This window comes from Podarcis melisellensis (assembly GCF_964234715.1).
Source record: "Podarcis melisellensis genome assembly, chromosome: 16".
Classification (NCBI taxonomy): domain Eukaryota; kingdom Metazoa; phylum Chordata; class Lepidosauria; order Squamata; family Lacertidae; genus Podarcis; species Podarcis melisellensis.
The window spans coordinates 36546292-36563008 of NC_138533.1; the positions used below are offsets into that span (position 1 = coordinate 36546292).

General features: G+C 44.0%; 1 protein-coding gene across 3 annotated transcripts in view; it reads right to left on the reverse strand.

The window, feature by feature from the left end:
* TMEM132B (transmembrane protein 132B) overlaps positions 1-16717 on the reverse strand; it is a 385081-nt gene that overhangs the window by 3688 nt on the left and 364676 nt on the right. For all 3 annotated transcript variants that reach the window (XM_081893267.1, XM_081893269.1, XM_081893268.1), the window contains 3 exons: positions 8140-8345; positions 3013-3286; positions 310-501 (listed from right to left, as the gene is read on the reverse strand). In XM_081893267.1, coding sequence (XP_081749393.1) covers positions 310-501; positions 3013-3286; positions 8140-8345 — 672 coding nt within the window. The remainder of the gene's footprint in view (positions 1-309; positions 502-3012; positions 3287-8139; positions 8346-16717) is intronic.

Here is a 16717-nt window from a genome sequence, read left to right on the forward strand (position 1 = left end):
AATCAGGGATGTCCCGGGAAAATAGGGACACTTGGAGGGTCTGACAGCCTGATCCAAGGTGGGTAACCACAAGACCACTAACACCATGCAACAATATAGCAAAGGATTAAGAAATGGTCCCCAAATGCATGTTTAGGTTAAAAGTGGGTCCTGGGTCTGAAAAGGTTGAAGATACCTCATCTAGTCCTTAGTTTGTCCTTTAGGTTACCCTCCATTTAATCTCATCTGGTTTATCTAGGTTTCCTATTTGCTAATGAAACGATGCAAATCTGTGCTGTTCATTAATTTTGTCATCACTGCATCTCCCACCTGCTTTGGTGAATGAAGAATGTCAGAAGCCGATGTCGTAGAAACAATCACCCTCTTGTTTCCTTTGCTTGTCTGGAGCGAGAGGGACAAGCCTGCCACGAGCTGAACACCAAGGTCTGTGATGGTCACCCGGTCTTCCAGAACAATCACAGTCTTCTCAGCCAAAATGGAATCAGAAAGAGGTGAGAGGACCTTTAAGGAAAACAAAAGGAAAGGAAAAATGATGACAATCCACATTAAACTATCCTGGAGTTTTTCCATTATGAGTGCCCAGGGACTGGTTGCCATACAGTGGTACCTCGTTTTGAGTCTGCCTCGTCGAGTGTTCATTTCGTTGAATGTCCGCAGCAAACCCGGAAGTACTGGCAAACTGCTCCGAGTGTGTGTGCAGAGCAGTGCTTTGTTGTGCTTCCTTTTCGTCTAGCGTCAGGGACTCCGGAACAGATCCCAGTCGCAAAACAAAGTACGGCTGTATCTCAAAATGCAGATCCCTCTTAGCCACTTTTGCCTGCTTGGGTTCCAATTTGAGCAACACATAACTGCGAATAAGCCCCATTGAACTTAATAGAGGTTACGTTTGAGTATTATTATTATTAGTAGAAGTATTTTAAAAAATTCTATACTGCTCTTCAGCTGAGGATCACAGGGCAGTTTGCAATATAAAAAGACATAGACATGCATAGGATTGCTCTGCTAGTCAAATACAGTGGATTCCTGTGAAAGCAGCCAAGGGGTTGTGGGGGGCATAGTTAGTTATTTATTTCATTTTAAACCTACCCTTCGCTGAGCAAGTGATCTCAGGGAGGGGTACATCAAATATGTGTTTAACTCTTAACACTATTAGAGCACAGCTACACATGCTGAGCCAAGGCTCAGTCTCCAGCACCCCGCATTTGAAAGTTGGAAAAGAAGTTGGGGAACTCATACTAACAGAACCCACTGATTACTTGATTCACTGTAAAGCAGTTTAAAGCACTGTAAAAAGCACTGTAAAACTGTAAATTCACTGTATAGCTTCATACATTTGAAAATAAATGGTTTAGGACAGGCATCCCCAACCTGCAGCCCTCCAGATGTTTTGGCCTACAACTCCCATGATCCCTAGCTAGCAGGACCAGTGGTCAGGGATGATGGGAAATGTAGTCCAAAACATCTGGAGGGCTGAAGGTTGGGATGCCTGGTTTAGAACAAGCATATGCACATTTTAAGAATGTTAAAAATAGGTCCATGCTAAAATGTGGCATGGAATGTAGCGCTCCTCCTTGGAGGTTGGTCACCTGATGCACAAGGGTGGGAGGAGCCATTGTGGTGCCTTCTGAATGTTCAACTCCCATCAGCCCCAGACAGCATGGCCCAAGGTTAGTGATGATATGGGGGGCTGCCTCTTTATAAAGTCCAACAACCTCAACTCTCTGCAAATATGTGAGACTGAGGCCCTCGTTGTGGGGACTGGTGCATGAAAACACCACTCTATCATAGGACATGAGAATTAACTTGCTGAAATAGAATAAAGATCCCACCTCACCTGTCTGCCACTTTCCAACAGTAGGCAGCCAACTATGACTATGGCTTTTGCTAGACCAATTTGGTCTCTGCTCAGTATTAAGTAGCATTATGCCTAGACTGATCCTCTGCTTTGGTGTCTCCTCAAGATAAAGCAGCTTTCTTATGAATCATAGAATTTTATGGGTTGGAAGGGACCCTGAGGGTCATTTGGTCCAACCCTTTGCAATGCAGGAATTTCAAGTAAAGCACTCATGATAAATGGTCATCCAACCTCTGCTTAAAACTTCCAACAAAGGAGAGTCCACCACCTCCTGAGGGAGTCCATTCCAGTGTCAAACATTTCCTACTGTCAGAAAATTATTCCAGATGTTTAGCCGGAATCTCCTTCCTTGTAACCTGAAACCATTGGTTCAGGTCACAGCCTCTGGAGCAGGAGAAAACAAGCTTGTTCCATCTTCCATGTGATGGCTCTTTAGATATTTGAAGAGACTATCATATCTCATCTCAGTCTTCTCTTACCCAAAATGAATGTATGCAACTCCTTCAGCCTTTCCTCATAAGGCTTGGTTTCCAGACCCTTGATCATCTTGGTTGCCCTCCTCTGCACATGTTCCAACCTATCAACATCTTTCTTAAAATTTGGCATTCAGAAGTGGACACAGTGTGGTTTGACCAAGGCAGAATAGGGCAGTACTATTGCGTCCCTTGATCTGGACACTATACTTCTGTTGAAGCAGCCTATAATAGCATTAGCTGGTTTTGCTACCACATCACACTGTTGACTCGTTAAGCTTGTGGTCTACTAAAACCCTGCCTAAGTGTAGAATTTGACATTTGTCCCTACTGAGATTCATTTTGTTAGTTTGGACCCAGTTCTCCAATCTCTTAAGGTCATCTTGAACCCCATTTCTGTCTTCTGTGGCAATTAGCCATCCCTCCCAGTTTGGTGTCATCTGCAAATTGCTTGAGCATCCCCTCAATTCCTTCATCCAAGTCATCTATAAAGACATTGAACAACAATGGGCCCAGGACAGAACCCTGCGGCAACCATCTTGTCACTTTTTTTCTCCAGGATGATGAGGATCCATTAGTGAATACTCTTTGGGTTCAGTCTGTCAACGAGCTACAAATCCACCTACCAGTAACATTGTGCAGCCCACATTAATGTTTCCCTTGACACTCAGCCTTACTTTGTACCTGAACTGTTGTGATTCCTTGCTCACGACCAATCAGAACCCGGCCATCTTGTAACTTGGCTACTTTGGATTCCTCCACCTTCATGAAGTCAGCCACAAGGTCCGTAATGTCAAACTGCCACTCGGAGCCAAGCATGTAGGTCAGCTGGCCTCCCAAATCGGATGATTCTGTCACAAACTGGGTGAGGACTCGTACCATGGCATGCTGATACTGCAGAGTGCAGCCTCTGCCTTTCTTCTCGTCATCTTCATCCTCATCGCTGTCGCGTGTGGGCCTATAGGACACACACAGAAACACACACAAGAAGGTACTAGGTTGCGGTTGTTCTTGCAATACAACTGTACTCTGTTCATTTTGAATATTGCAAATTCTAAAGGCTGTATCCAGGGTAGACCCATTGAAATGAATGGGAGTGCCTAATGGAGGTTCACTAACTTCAGTGCGCTTTCTCTGGGTATAACTTAGATAGATACAACCCTGATTTTTCCATCTGAGGCTTTAATTTGTCTGTGTTGGGTTTTATCTGTGCAGGATTTCATCTTCTGCTGGGTTGGTTTTACTGATTCATTAAGGTTCCACCGAGTTGCTGCACCGTTTATTTAAATCACTTTGTTGTACCGTGTACTTTGTCTAGAGAATAGTTCTTATTAGATATCTCAGCAACTGAATAAAATAAATAAACAAAATTTATGAAATGCCTATATTATCAGCATTGGGCATCATTTGGCCCCTCCAACACATAGACCTCACAGGGTTCACCGGAGTTAGTCTCCTCTCATCCTTGTTTATTCTTTATTCTCACTTTGCGCCTGATGTACATCTCCATTTGCCCCTTTCTCCCTGACTGGCAGGTATCATTTTGTGGTTCACCTCAGGTGCGAAAATGTCTTGAGCTGGCTCTGGATCTGTGGGTACATAGCCTTACACTAATGTAAGATACCCCAGGGTTGTGAACTTAATGTGAGCCCCCTACACCTATCTCTTGGGGGTTTGGCACTTTCTCAGGCCATGCCTCCTCTCTAAGCCTTCACTGGACCTGCTCTTCCTTCTCCTCAAGTGTTCTTCTCTACTGTACACAGTAAGAGTCACCTTGCTGGCTTTGGTCATTTTTCTCTGAGGGCCTGCCCACTTTTTTGCCTCTCACCTGGCCCACCAATGATGTGTGGTCCCCATAAGGTCTCCCAGGAAGGAATTAGGTCCTGATGCTGAAAGAGGTTTTCCACCCCTTCCTCACACAGCAGATTACTGCAATTGTGTAGAATTTGCACCACTTGGACTCAGCCAATGTAGTTACAAAGGCTCTGCCTATGTGAGTAAACCTTTCTGTGCCCCTAAGCCTGGGACTAGGGTATTTTTAGCCCCCTTGGGGGAAAGAGTACAATGTGGGAACTGATTAATAAGTGACAAGGGCGCTAGGCTCCAGGCCAGAGGACAACCATATTAAAATTCACCATCCATTGGGAAGTAGGCGGCACAACAGATCAAACCCCTCCACTGAGTTCCATATCTTGTTGGAGCAAGTTGTTTTCTTAGAGCTACCTAAAGTCCTGCAGCGCCAGCCCATGCCTGCCTTCTGCATGACTTAACCACCCTCGGGGATTTATTTTGCTCAACAGAGCATGGCCTTCCTGGTCAGGAGAGGACATGGTTAGAAATTCTTCTCAGCCCATGTTATCCCTCATTTTTGGAGCCCTTCCACCACCAACTGCCCCACCCTCATTTTCAACATCCAATGACTCATTCTCAGTCTTTGAGTGGCTGCAGAATGTTTGTAGGCATTCCATTATGTTTCAGCAGTTCAGTTGATGGTTAGGAGGGTTTGCAGGTGACAAGAGAAAGGCGCACAGGCATTCTTTAGCTCTGTTACATACAAGAGATTCAAAGGGCATCATTTCAACATATGTCAAAAGACTCACTAAGCGGCCCTTAGAAGAAATGAACAAAAATCACTTCCTCCCACCCAACGCTCCACCCGCAGAGGTAATGCATGAACTTCAACAAGGGGATAATTATTTTCCAGCTGCATAATGAATCAAAATAAATGTTCTTGTTAAGAACATCGGTCTCTGCCTGCCTGGACTTTCCTCCCCTTCTCCCCACTCTTATTTGACTTTAATTTATATTTATTCCTTTCATTTGCTGCGATTGTGGGCTTTTCGACTGCTCATTTCACAAGCCGGTTTTTCTATTAACCAAGTGCCGCTCAAGGGTTCCATGCAGTACATTAGTCATGAGAGCACACCTATCTGGAGAGCAGATTTCCATCTGGAAGAGTGGGCCGCTCATATTGATAGTGGCACATACCCAGATTAAATTATGATTCTCCCATCTACTGCAAATAAGGATAAAAGTCTCTCTCCCCCTTCCTGCTGCCCATCTATCTATGGATCAGTATGATGAGCCATATTTCTCCAGATGGGTTTTTATTATCTCCCCAGATATATTCACAAGGGATCCAGATCTTCACTTCCTTATTACATTTTTATTAATTTCCCATTTAAGAAAGCAGCGGGCAGACCAATCAATGGGTGCTATCAATGGCACGGTGCCCAAGAATCGCAATGCTGCTTCCTGAGAGAGAACCTGGTTGGAGGCCCATTTCAATGAACACAGGAAGCTGCCCTATCATACTGTTCATCCATCTAGCTCAGTGTTGTCTAAAAGAACATGGTGCACTTCGCTGATGGGAATTGTAGCATAAAATATGTAGAGGGCAGCAGGTTGGAGGGGGCTGGTGTACACTGACTGCAGTTTCCCAAAGTCTTAAGCAGGGTTTATTCCCCCTGGAGGTGCCAGAGACTGAACCTGGGGCTTTCTACATCACAGGTAGGGAACCTCAGGACCCAGGGTCAAATGATGTCCCATAAACGTCTCTATCCAGTCCTCAGAATGGTCTCCAAGAGACCCCTTGCAGTTTTGGCCCTGACATGCCCTTCCTGACACTTCGTTTGGGTGGAATGTGACCTTCAGCTGTGATAATTAAGGCTGTGGCCCAGTGCATTCTCTGTGGTGAACACACTTGCAAAGCAGACCCCTAGAGCCTTCCCACCTGTCTTCACCCCCTGAAAGCCCTGGATCTCCCAGTGGCCCTGCCCAACCTGGGGTGACTTGAGACTGTCTCCAAACAACTCAGCTCAAGCCTGGATCCACATGAATCAGCTGAATTCAGTTCAGGATTTAAACAGAGGATGGCTGGTCATCTGTCCCTGATTCTCTACCTGTGATTCCTACAGGGGGTGGACTAGATTGTCCTTTTGGCCCCTTCCATCTCTACAGCTCGGTGATTCTAAGAACCCAGAGATTGAGGAGGAGAGAGCCTATAGGCAGTGCCACCACCTGGACTGATTGCAAATAAGAAGGCAGGCAGGGCAGAGGTTGGTGAGGATGTGCCTCATTTGCCCTAATAAATTGGCCCTCACTGCATTCTTGCCACAAGAAGAAATGGTCGCCCCCATTCAAGTCACCCATGCGATTAAGTTGCTTAAAAACAAACTTTCGCCAGCTCTATTGGAAGCATGAGCTGTCGCACGCACTCATCCAAAAACAATGGCTGGCAGGCCATGGTGCAGGCAACCGGCTGCAAATTTTCACAGCAAACAGCTTTGCCATTCCACCCCCTTCCTAAAAAAAGAGAAAGAAATGAATTGCTAAATAGGTGCCCAGTGGCTCTGCGGTAATCTGAATAGCTGCTGGCGAGAACGGCTTGCCAGCTTGCAAACAGCGAAGCTACTTGGGCCGTTCAATTCACTTCAGCTGGCCCAATAAATATGAACTAGACACCTGGGGGGTTAAATTTTTAGCACACGGCATAATGAGCTGACAGGCAGAATGTTCGCACTGGGCTAATGGCTGCTGAAGGCGTGACCTGCCGCGTCTGCGATGGCAGGTTTATTCCTCAAATGGATCTATCGCCACGAACGATTCAGCAGACATTTGCGCAAGCAAACTCCCAACAATATGGTGAACAGGGAGGCAACCGGATGAGGCACTTAACTCAGCAGAAGAATGGGCTTGTTCTTTCTTTTTTTGCCAATGCCAATGATAACCGTTAAAAATACTCTCAAGTTCCTATCGCGTTTGGCACATGTTCTGTTGCTTCACTCTTTTGGCCAGCATCTCATGGAGGAGAAATCGTGGCTCCGTAGCAGAGCACACGCTTCGCATGCAGGTTCAAGCCACAGCATCACCACTTAAAAGAAAAGGATCAGCAGCTGGTGATGGGGAAGACTCATTCCTGTGATACTGGAGAATTATTGCAATTGGAATAGACAAGGATGCGGAACCGGTAACCCTAAAGATGTGGCTGGAATGGACCATGGGCTCCTCATCTCTGCAGGAGACAATAGGGGGCCAGATGGACAAATAGGCTCCTTGCCTGTTTTAATCTCAACACACATTTTAGGGGTGCTTCTGAAACTCCTCACATTCTTCATCTAAGATTCAAAAATGGAACTAATGCTTTAAACATCCTCCCTTGTTATCTCTTACGTTGGGAAGGGCCCTGTGTGCTGACTGTTCGCTGCCTTTTCCAGTTCCTTCAGATCATTTGTGAGTTTCACACGCCCTGTCATTACCAATCTGCATGTGCCATTTGTGTGAACTGATTTTATTTTTATTTTATTTGTTTATTTTTAAAAAGCCCTCTCTGCAATCAACCAAGTTGGATGAGATTGCATGTTTGCTTGCATTATTTGTGTGGTGTTTTGCCACTGCAGAGTACACATGCACAACAGTAAAACACCACCCAAAAAAGCATTGCACTGTAATTGTAGGTTCAATGGCATCAATTTTGCCCTGTTATTTTATCAGTACATACAGTTGTAGTGCTAAACAAAGATGGGTCAGGGATTTTTCCTTTAAAATTTGCATGGAAACGGAATGGGACAGATTAGTTCATCCCCATGTAGAAGTGGGATGAAACAGACTATAATGAAACCATCCATCCCCACCTAGGGAGAGTCTTGAGTGCCAGACAGAGATGCCTAGAGGGTCACATTTGTCCAGCTTACCAGTGGTCAGCCATTCCTGTACTAGCATGCAATCCCCATTGACTTGAATGGGGATGCTGAACTACATGGCTTGTCTGTGTTGCTCTCAAGAGCCATTTTTAAGGCATGATGCTGGTACCTTTTGTTGGAGGTGACAGGGATCCTCCAGCCTTTGATCTGACTCAGTTCTGTGTCGGAGATTTCTATTTGAAGAGGAAGTCGTGGAACCCAGACGGTGACTTCTAGCTGGGTGGTAAAATGCTGGTACGTGAAGTTCACAATGGTGTCCACTTTGCTTTTCATTTCCTTCCCATTAACAAAGATGGCATCACAGTTGTCTGAAACCTTCAGAAACATCAAACAAGCAAAGTCCATTAATTACTACAAAAGGATATAGAGCTGGCTCTGGGTTTCTAAAGACCCTTCTGCAAGATACCAGTAACCTAACATTTCCCCAAAAAGGTGTACTAGCTTTTCTTCTCAGTGCTTGCATCATTTCCATAGTTGTTAATTTACTGTCCTGGCTAGTCTCCCCGTTACCAGGAGAGCAGCAAAGTGAATGGATTCACATCTAGGGCTTGGTTTGGTGAGTATATTAAAGCAGGTAGCTACTCAACTTTGCGAACTAATCTATGAAAATGGTTTCCAAACTGTGATCCAAGGAACTATGGTTTTTTTTCATATTAGGGATTATTGATGAGGCACTCACTGATTGCAAAGAACCTCTTTGATAGGCCCCTTGTCTACCATTGATGAACTTTACCTCCAATGTGCAGCCACAGGAAAGTATAAGATAAGAGATGAGGAAGCCTGTGGCTCTCCAGATGTTGTTATAGATTCCAGATACCATCAGCCCCGGCCAGTATGGCCAACAGTCAGGGATGATGGAAGTTACAGTCCAACAACATCTGGAGAACCACAGGTTTCCCATTCTTGGTCTAGGCCATATAATCGGCCTAGGGTTGCAAACTGCAGATGAAGATACTATAAGGATGGAGTAGCCAGTCTGGTGCCCTCCAGATGTTGTTGAATTAAAACCCGTTGTCAGTATCCCTGACCATTGGCCATGCTGGCTGAGGCTTCTGGGAGCTGCTGTCCACAAAATCTGGAGGAGACCAGATTGGCCCTGTGGAGTGTACTCCAGCTTACATTCTACCCTCACGTGGGACAATGATGAGATCCAATGGGCCTGCAGTGGCTATGCACCTAAAAGTATGCCTCCAAATCATCTACATTGTGCTGGAGTTCTCTGGAAGATGGATCAATGTGGAATGAGTATCCCAGAGCTAGAACATGTTCATGTCCCATATATCATATCAGCACCACGATGGTGCTCAAAGTAAATTTATTGAATTTATTGCCACAAGTTGTGGGGATGATACACTACTTTAGAAGATAGTTCCCCTCCAATGTTGTTGGACCCCATTTTCCATCAGCCAGCCAACCTGGCTAATGGTCAGGGATGATGAGATCTATAGTTTCACACCACCTGGAAGGCATCATGTTGGCTACCAATGGCCTATGTGGCTATATGAAGATATAAATTCATGGATTTCATCTTCCATAAATACATGTAGGATGACTACAAATCGAGCTGACTTTGTGCAGCCTCCATTTTGAGCGGTACCAAATACCAGCTGTTGATTAATAACAGAATAGGGATATTGTGCTCATGCCCTGTTTGTAGGCTTCTCAGAAGCACCTGGTGGATCACTGTGGAAAGCAGAATGCCAGACTAGATGGACCTTTGGTCTGATCCAGCAGGACTATGTTTCTATGCTTATTTTGAAAACCATGGCTATTGTACAGCTTGGATCAGGGGTTCCCAATGTAGTGCCTTCCAGATGTTTTGGACTACAACTCTAGCTAGTATACCTATCAGTAATGGTGGGGATTGTGATCCACAACATCTATAGAGGACCATGTTGGTGACCCCTGGTTTGAATTATCTTCTTAACTTGGGGGCAATTCTGCTTCTCCATGGAAAATGATGAGAAAAACAGCAATCTCTTAGTGGTGTTAGGCAATCACACTGCCAGCCTTTCTAACAGAAACACAGCAATCTATAAGAATTTCAGAGTTGACAAGTATCAAGTGTTGTATTTACAGCTTACTTAAAGGAAGAGGCATATGCTGGAGGGGAGGAAGAAGAGCATTCTGAGAATCATAAAACAAAACCATGCACCTCTCCTTTTAAAAATATAAGGACAGTAAAAAAGGTGGTGCCAGACAACGGTCCTTTAATGAGTCATAATGCATTCTCTAAACTTGGGAGTGTAAAGTGTAATTGTCTGGAATCACCAAACCATAACTCCATTCATATATGTCTAGGGAGGAAAATGGAGCCTCCAGACCTGGCGTGCCTTTCCTTGAATTGTATTAATTAAAAGCTGGATTTGTGGTGAACCTGTTTGTTTCTTTATGCATTTCCTATGCATTTTTATTTAATTGAAATATTTTTAACCCATCCATCATTTATACAGATGTACAAAAGGCATGAAATAAAATTAATTGCACCAAAACAATAATAATGTGTTTTCTGTTAGGCATAACATGGTGTTTGCTTTGTATTTGCAATTTTGCACTTTACTTACTAGAAAATGAATGATCAGAATCTCTTTTTGTTCTTTTAAAAATCCACTCATTTAGCACAGGTTGGGTATAAGCAACCCTAACTGAACCCTAACAGAAAGTAAGGGGAAATACACTTTGTTGTTTCCCACTAAACATCAATGCTTTCCTCCTTCCTCATGTTCATTCTCTCTCTCTTCTCCCTCTTTCTTGCGTGAGGATGCCACGAAAGTTGCTCCAGTCATATATTGAAGAATCAAAAGCTGCCATTGTGCATATGAAGCAACTGGAAATAAAGTACCTTTTTTACTTTACCAGTGGGACGCAGGTGTGTTTTATTTTTACTTTTTAAGCAATGCAAGTGATGTGCAAACGAGACAGAACGAGTGGTAGAACTGGATAACTCCAGGCAGCTCCAGCTTCCAAGATCTTTAACTGATACATATACAGATTATAAGCCAATCAAATTTATATATCTCTCTCTGTAAGTTCAGGGGTAGAAAACCTCTGGACCACAGACCTGATCTCCCCACCCAATACTTGTTAGTGCCACCTGTCCAGGCTCAAGATTTTTGGTAGTGGCAGCAACAAATAAAGTATACAAACAACACTGGGAATTTCCATAGCAGCTTTTCGGTCCTCAGCACAAGAGATGCAGCACCATTGCTGATACGTGGTCCACACTGGGTTGGTCAACAGGAATTATGGTCCATGAGCTAAAAAGGGGTTGGCTACCCTGATCTAGCAAAAGGTTTCCCATTAGCTTACTTTTGCCATTTAAAATTATGGCAGTGGTGATGGCAAAGTGCAGTTGCTTTGCTCTGAAGTAACTAATTATCCCTTTTGCTAAGGCCACAGTTAACATTAAGCAATGAAAATCTCACACAACATCAAGTCCTAGAAGGCATTCAGAGTCCTTCTCAATGGGATGGTGTCTGACTTGATGCCTGCAGGCCAGGCAGTTAAACCTCTAGAATTATTTACAAGTTTAAGAACGGACGGGAAAATGACTTGTTTGTTCTATTTTTCTGTCCACATCATCACAATGATGTGGTAATGTTGCAATGCAGAATGCAATCATTAAAATGTATGAGCCTGTTGGATTGGGCAAATGGCCCATTCTGGACCAGCATCCAGTACTCTCAGTGGCTGATCAAATTCATATGGGAAGCCCACAAAAGGACCTGAGAGCGATAGCACTATCCCCAATTGTGATTCCCAACAACTGGGATTCTGAGGCCTCTGACAACAGGTATAGAACACAGGTATTGTGGTGAGTAACCATTGCTCAGGTTCAATGTTCTAACCAGCCAGAGATGCTGCTTTCTTTATACTTCATTTCACCACCTCAGTTTTCTATTTCCCTCCACCATCACCAACCCAACACTCAATGTTCTGTGGCCACACAGCATGCTCAGTCCTCAGTAGACCTGTGTGCATGCAAATCTTCAATGCATTCACCAAGAAAATGTGCATCTTGACCACTTCTTTTGCAATTACAGAAAATGCATATTTCTATGTGCATCCTTTTTTGCATTGGAAAGCCATGGCGAATTCCAGAGAAATGTACAATTAAGCTGGGAGTTGCAGTCCAACCCACAAGCGAGTTTGGGGAGCATCAGATTGGGTTGGTTCACTGTAAAATGAGGACCAAACTAATTTCTCCACATCCTGCAGTGATATGTTCTTTAAGGTGTGAGATGAAAGAAAAGGTACTCATTCAAACATCCACTGTGGAAACTGGCAGTGTACAGAAGAGGGCAGAGACAGGCAAGAAGGTTGGAGGAGGAGAAAGGCGAGGCATTGGGGAGGGGAAAGGGGAGATTTTTGCATGGTCCATTGAGGGGGAGCGATGTTAGTTGGAATTTCCCAGCTGCAGGTTGCTAATATACTGCAAAGTTTCACTGCTTGCATGAATCATTGTCTTGTTGACCCATTGTTGTAATGGAAATGCAAGATAAGTCAGCCATGAGTTATGTTTTACGGAACCAAAGCAAAGCTACTGACAGCTTTTGAGATTTTCAGAGCTCTGAAAAATGCCTTTCCCTTTCCCAGCAATTTCTCTCCTGGCCCTGCAAAACCACTTGTGTAAATATTCATTTCTTCTCAGCCACGTCATCACAGAACCCATGGTGATTGACTAGGTATCTTTGTGACACCACACCATTCAGTACAGGATCCCTGATTGACAGCGATCACATAGGTGATGAACCCAGAAAGGAGAAGGACGAGGAAATAATGAGAAAGCTATCATGCTGAATAGGATCACCAAAACGAGAATATTCACACACATTTTTCCCCCATTAAAAGAATTTGCTCGCTTTTGTTTGGAAAATTTAAACTGATAATTATTCCACACAGCTCCAGCCTTTTACTGGGCTCTTAAGCTAGCGTGGCGGCGGCAGCATTAATGTTGACTGGATTTTTAATTATTTTAATTAACTGGATGTAATCATCAAAAACCTCTACAACAATCTGCACAGAATGTAAAACATTCTTTAAAGAAATACTGACAAAACCAAACATTAAAAACAAGCTAACCTAAGATTTACCACAATTTAAGTAAAATCAGCTGTTTTAAAAATATACACAATAAAAGAAAAGTACATGTCTGGGAAGGCTTATCTGAACACAAATGCTTTTAGGAGGCACACAAAAATAACACAGTGAAGATGTCTGCCTAATATCAATGAGCAGGGAGTTCCAGAGAGTGAAGGATTGATGTAATCCTTACAAGTAGGGATGTAAGGATCTGTCAACGTTGGTTCCCTCATTTTCTCTTTCTTTCCTGTCTTAAATTCCCACATTCCTGCAGCAGTTTGCAGCAGTTTGTGTGTGTGTGTGTATTTAAAATCTTCATGAAAGTTCTTCAGCTCCTTCGTGTATTTTTCTTCTAATAAACACATTTTTGTAAGCACTTTATCGCAATATACAGTGGTACCTTGGGTTAAGTACTTAATTCATTCCGGAGGTCCGTTCTTAACCTGAAACTGTTCTTATCCTGAAGCACCACTTTAGGTAATAGGGCCTCCCGCTGCCGCCACACTGCCGGAGCACGATTTCTGTTCTCATCCTGAAGCAAAGTTCTTAACCCGAGGTACTATTTATGGGTTAGTGGAGTCTGTAACCCGAGGCACTGTAACCCGAGGCACTGTATTGCACTTTTGTATGTTATTTTCACTAATATGTTCATTTTTACACACATTTTCCACTTCTGTTAACATTGGTTAGAAAACTGCATTGCTAAAGTTGAAGAACTGCAATTTTTTTGGGAATGGTTTCGGAAAGCACAAATTTGACAGATTTGATATTCAATGCAAATTGCAGTGCTTTTTTTCTTTTAAAAATGTTTAGGGGTACTCTCATTTTCCTACTCATATTGAAATTCTGCCCCTCAATGAGGCCAAATTTAGATTCAAAAAAATATTTAGGGGTATGTGTACCCCCTGCGCCCCCCCCTGAAAAAAGCACTGGCAAATTGAATCTAATTTCTCTCCTCATCTCATATTTACAAGCATGGAACAAATGTTAGAGGGCACTGGATGGGACTCCCCTTTTGAAACTTCTGGCTAAAAGTGCTCCTGATTAACTTAAGGACTAACATGGAAGCAGATACGAATGTAGAGCTTAGACCTGCTTGATATCAGCCCATCCTAGAATATCAATTTACCTCCTTGTTGAATGGTTACTTAAGCCCTCAGATCAGGTCTCGACACTTATCTTTCCCAGTTTGAGCTTTCTTAATTATCTCAGACTCATCTGAATTTGAACAGAGCTCCCTCGGTGCAGGCTTTATGATCTGCCATATCAGCCACTCATCCTATTTATGGCCTTCATTAAGGCGATTAAAGATTCCCCAAGATGTTCGTGACACAGTACAAGAAGAAAGGGACACGGGGTTTGCTGAATCCAATCTCATTTGCAAATGTGCAACAATGGCAAAGTCCGTCGTTCGGCTCCCTTCTCAAATACCCGTTGCTGGAGATCATGGGAAGGGAGATGCCTCTTGTGCTCAAATCCTGCTTGTGGTTTTCCCACAGCCATTGGGTTGGCCACTGTAGGAACAGGATGCTGGACTATATGAACCATTGGCCTGATCCTACAGGCTCTTCTAATGTTCGTATCCTTGGAACATCCCCAACAGAGGAGCTGGACCTGTGTCCGTGCCCAGATGTGGTTGGGTTCCAACTCTTATCAGTCACAGTGTGCTGGGCCCAGGGGTTAACCTGAGCAATGCGTTCCAGGTCCGGTCCCAAATCCAAGGAATCCAAGGAATCCATTGGCCTTCCAGTCTGACAGGGCCAAGGCAGGTCACAAGGCAGGAAACCAGGCTAGGTCAAGCACAGGGTCTCAGATAGGTTCTAGCAAACAGCAATGTTGCTCCCGCAACCTGGGGCGAGGTCCGACAGCCTTTTATCTTTGTCCCCTGGTGACTCACCTCCCTGTCTTGCCCGGAAGGCAAGCACTCCTCCTGTGAGTACTCAGGTTTCTCCTTCTTTCAGACCTTAGTCTCTGCAGCTCAGGAGACGTCGGTGGGTTACTAGACCCAGGGGCCACCTCAGCCTCCCCTGACCCACCTGGTAGTGGAGCAGCTGTAAGTGATTGCCCAGCTGAAGGCAACAAGGTCATCCCTGCATCTGGAGCCAGGGCAGGCTCAGGCCCCTGACTCGGCCCAGCTGGTGCTTGTTGCAGGGGAACCTGTGCAGACTGGGACTCTTCAGAATCAGGCCCCAGACTTGGTCCAGATGCCGCCAGAGGCAAAGGATCTGGTGCAGACTGAGACGCCTCTGGTTCCGAGTCTGAGCCCGAGTCCCAGGCCATCGCACACAGACACCAGGGCCAATAGTCAGAGATGGGGCCCAAGGATGGAGGTGGAGAGGGAGTTGAGATCCAGAAGGGCTTGGCCAAAGCTGCAGCCCTATTAGCATGGGGTGTGCGTGTTAAGGCTAAATTGTAGATCATGCTTGGGAATATTTATGAAAACTTACATACTTGTACCTATGAACCCATTGTTCAGTTCAGCCTTCATTCAGGCACAATGCCTCTCATGTACTAAGCAGAACTGTGTTCTTAAAAATAAAAAAGCAGTGCAATTTTAAGAATATATAAAGAGACCTGCTAGATCAGGCTAAAGCAGGCTTTCTCAAACTCGGCCCTCCAGATGTTCTTTGGCCTACAACTCCCATGATCCCTAGCTAACAGGATCAGTGGTCAGGGATGCTGGGAATTGTAGTCTCAAAACATCTGGAGGGCCAAGGTTGAGGAAGCCTGGGCTAAAAGCTCAACTAGCCCAGCATCCTGTTCTCACAGTGGCCAGCCAGATGAGACATTTTTTTAAAAATAACTAGTGCAATTCAGGAAAAACTGAACCAATTTATTTCAATGATTGCATAATTTGTCCCTTAGCTCTGCATCTTAACTTAGAAATCCCCCATTAGTATGGTGTAAATTTATGAGTTGGGATAGGGGGTGAATCTGGCAGCTTTGGTTTCTCACAGTTTCTCATTTGTTCAGACTTGAATTTAGTAGACCGTACAGTGGTACCTCAGGTTAAGTATTTAATTCATTCCAGAGGTCCATTCTTAACCTGAAACTGTTCTTAACCTGAGGTACCACTTTAGCTAATGGGGCCTCCTGCTGCCGCCGCGCTGCTGGAGCACAATTTCTGTTCTCATCCTGAAGTAAAGTTCTTAACCCAAGGTACTATTTCTGGGTTAGTGGAGTCTGTAACCTGAAGCGTATGTAACCTGAAGCGTATGTAACCCGAGGTACTACTGTATTTTGACATCAGTTTGCAATTTTTTTAAAAAACTAAGAAAATTTATCAACATTTTAGTGAAAATATACACAATTGTATGCAATTTTGCCTTACATACACATTTTTGGCAAAGCAGTTTAAATTAATATAGGTGCTTTTGCTAATATGAGTTATATTCACTAATATATACATTTTAATACACACTGAAGACTAGTATATGAATTTTTGTAAGCATTACTCAGCTGGAGAACTGCTATTGCAAAATCCAGAGAAATTTGTATTTCAAAGGATGGCTGCATTTCTGTCCATGTTTCAGAAAGTGTGAATTGGGTAAGCTTGCCTTTAAATGTGAATTTAATTGAATTCCCCCCATCCCCATTTATGAATA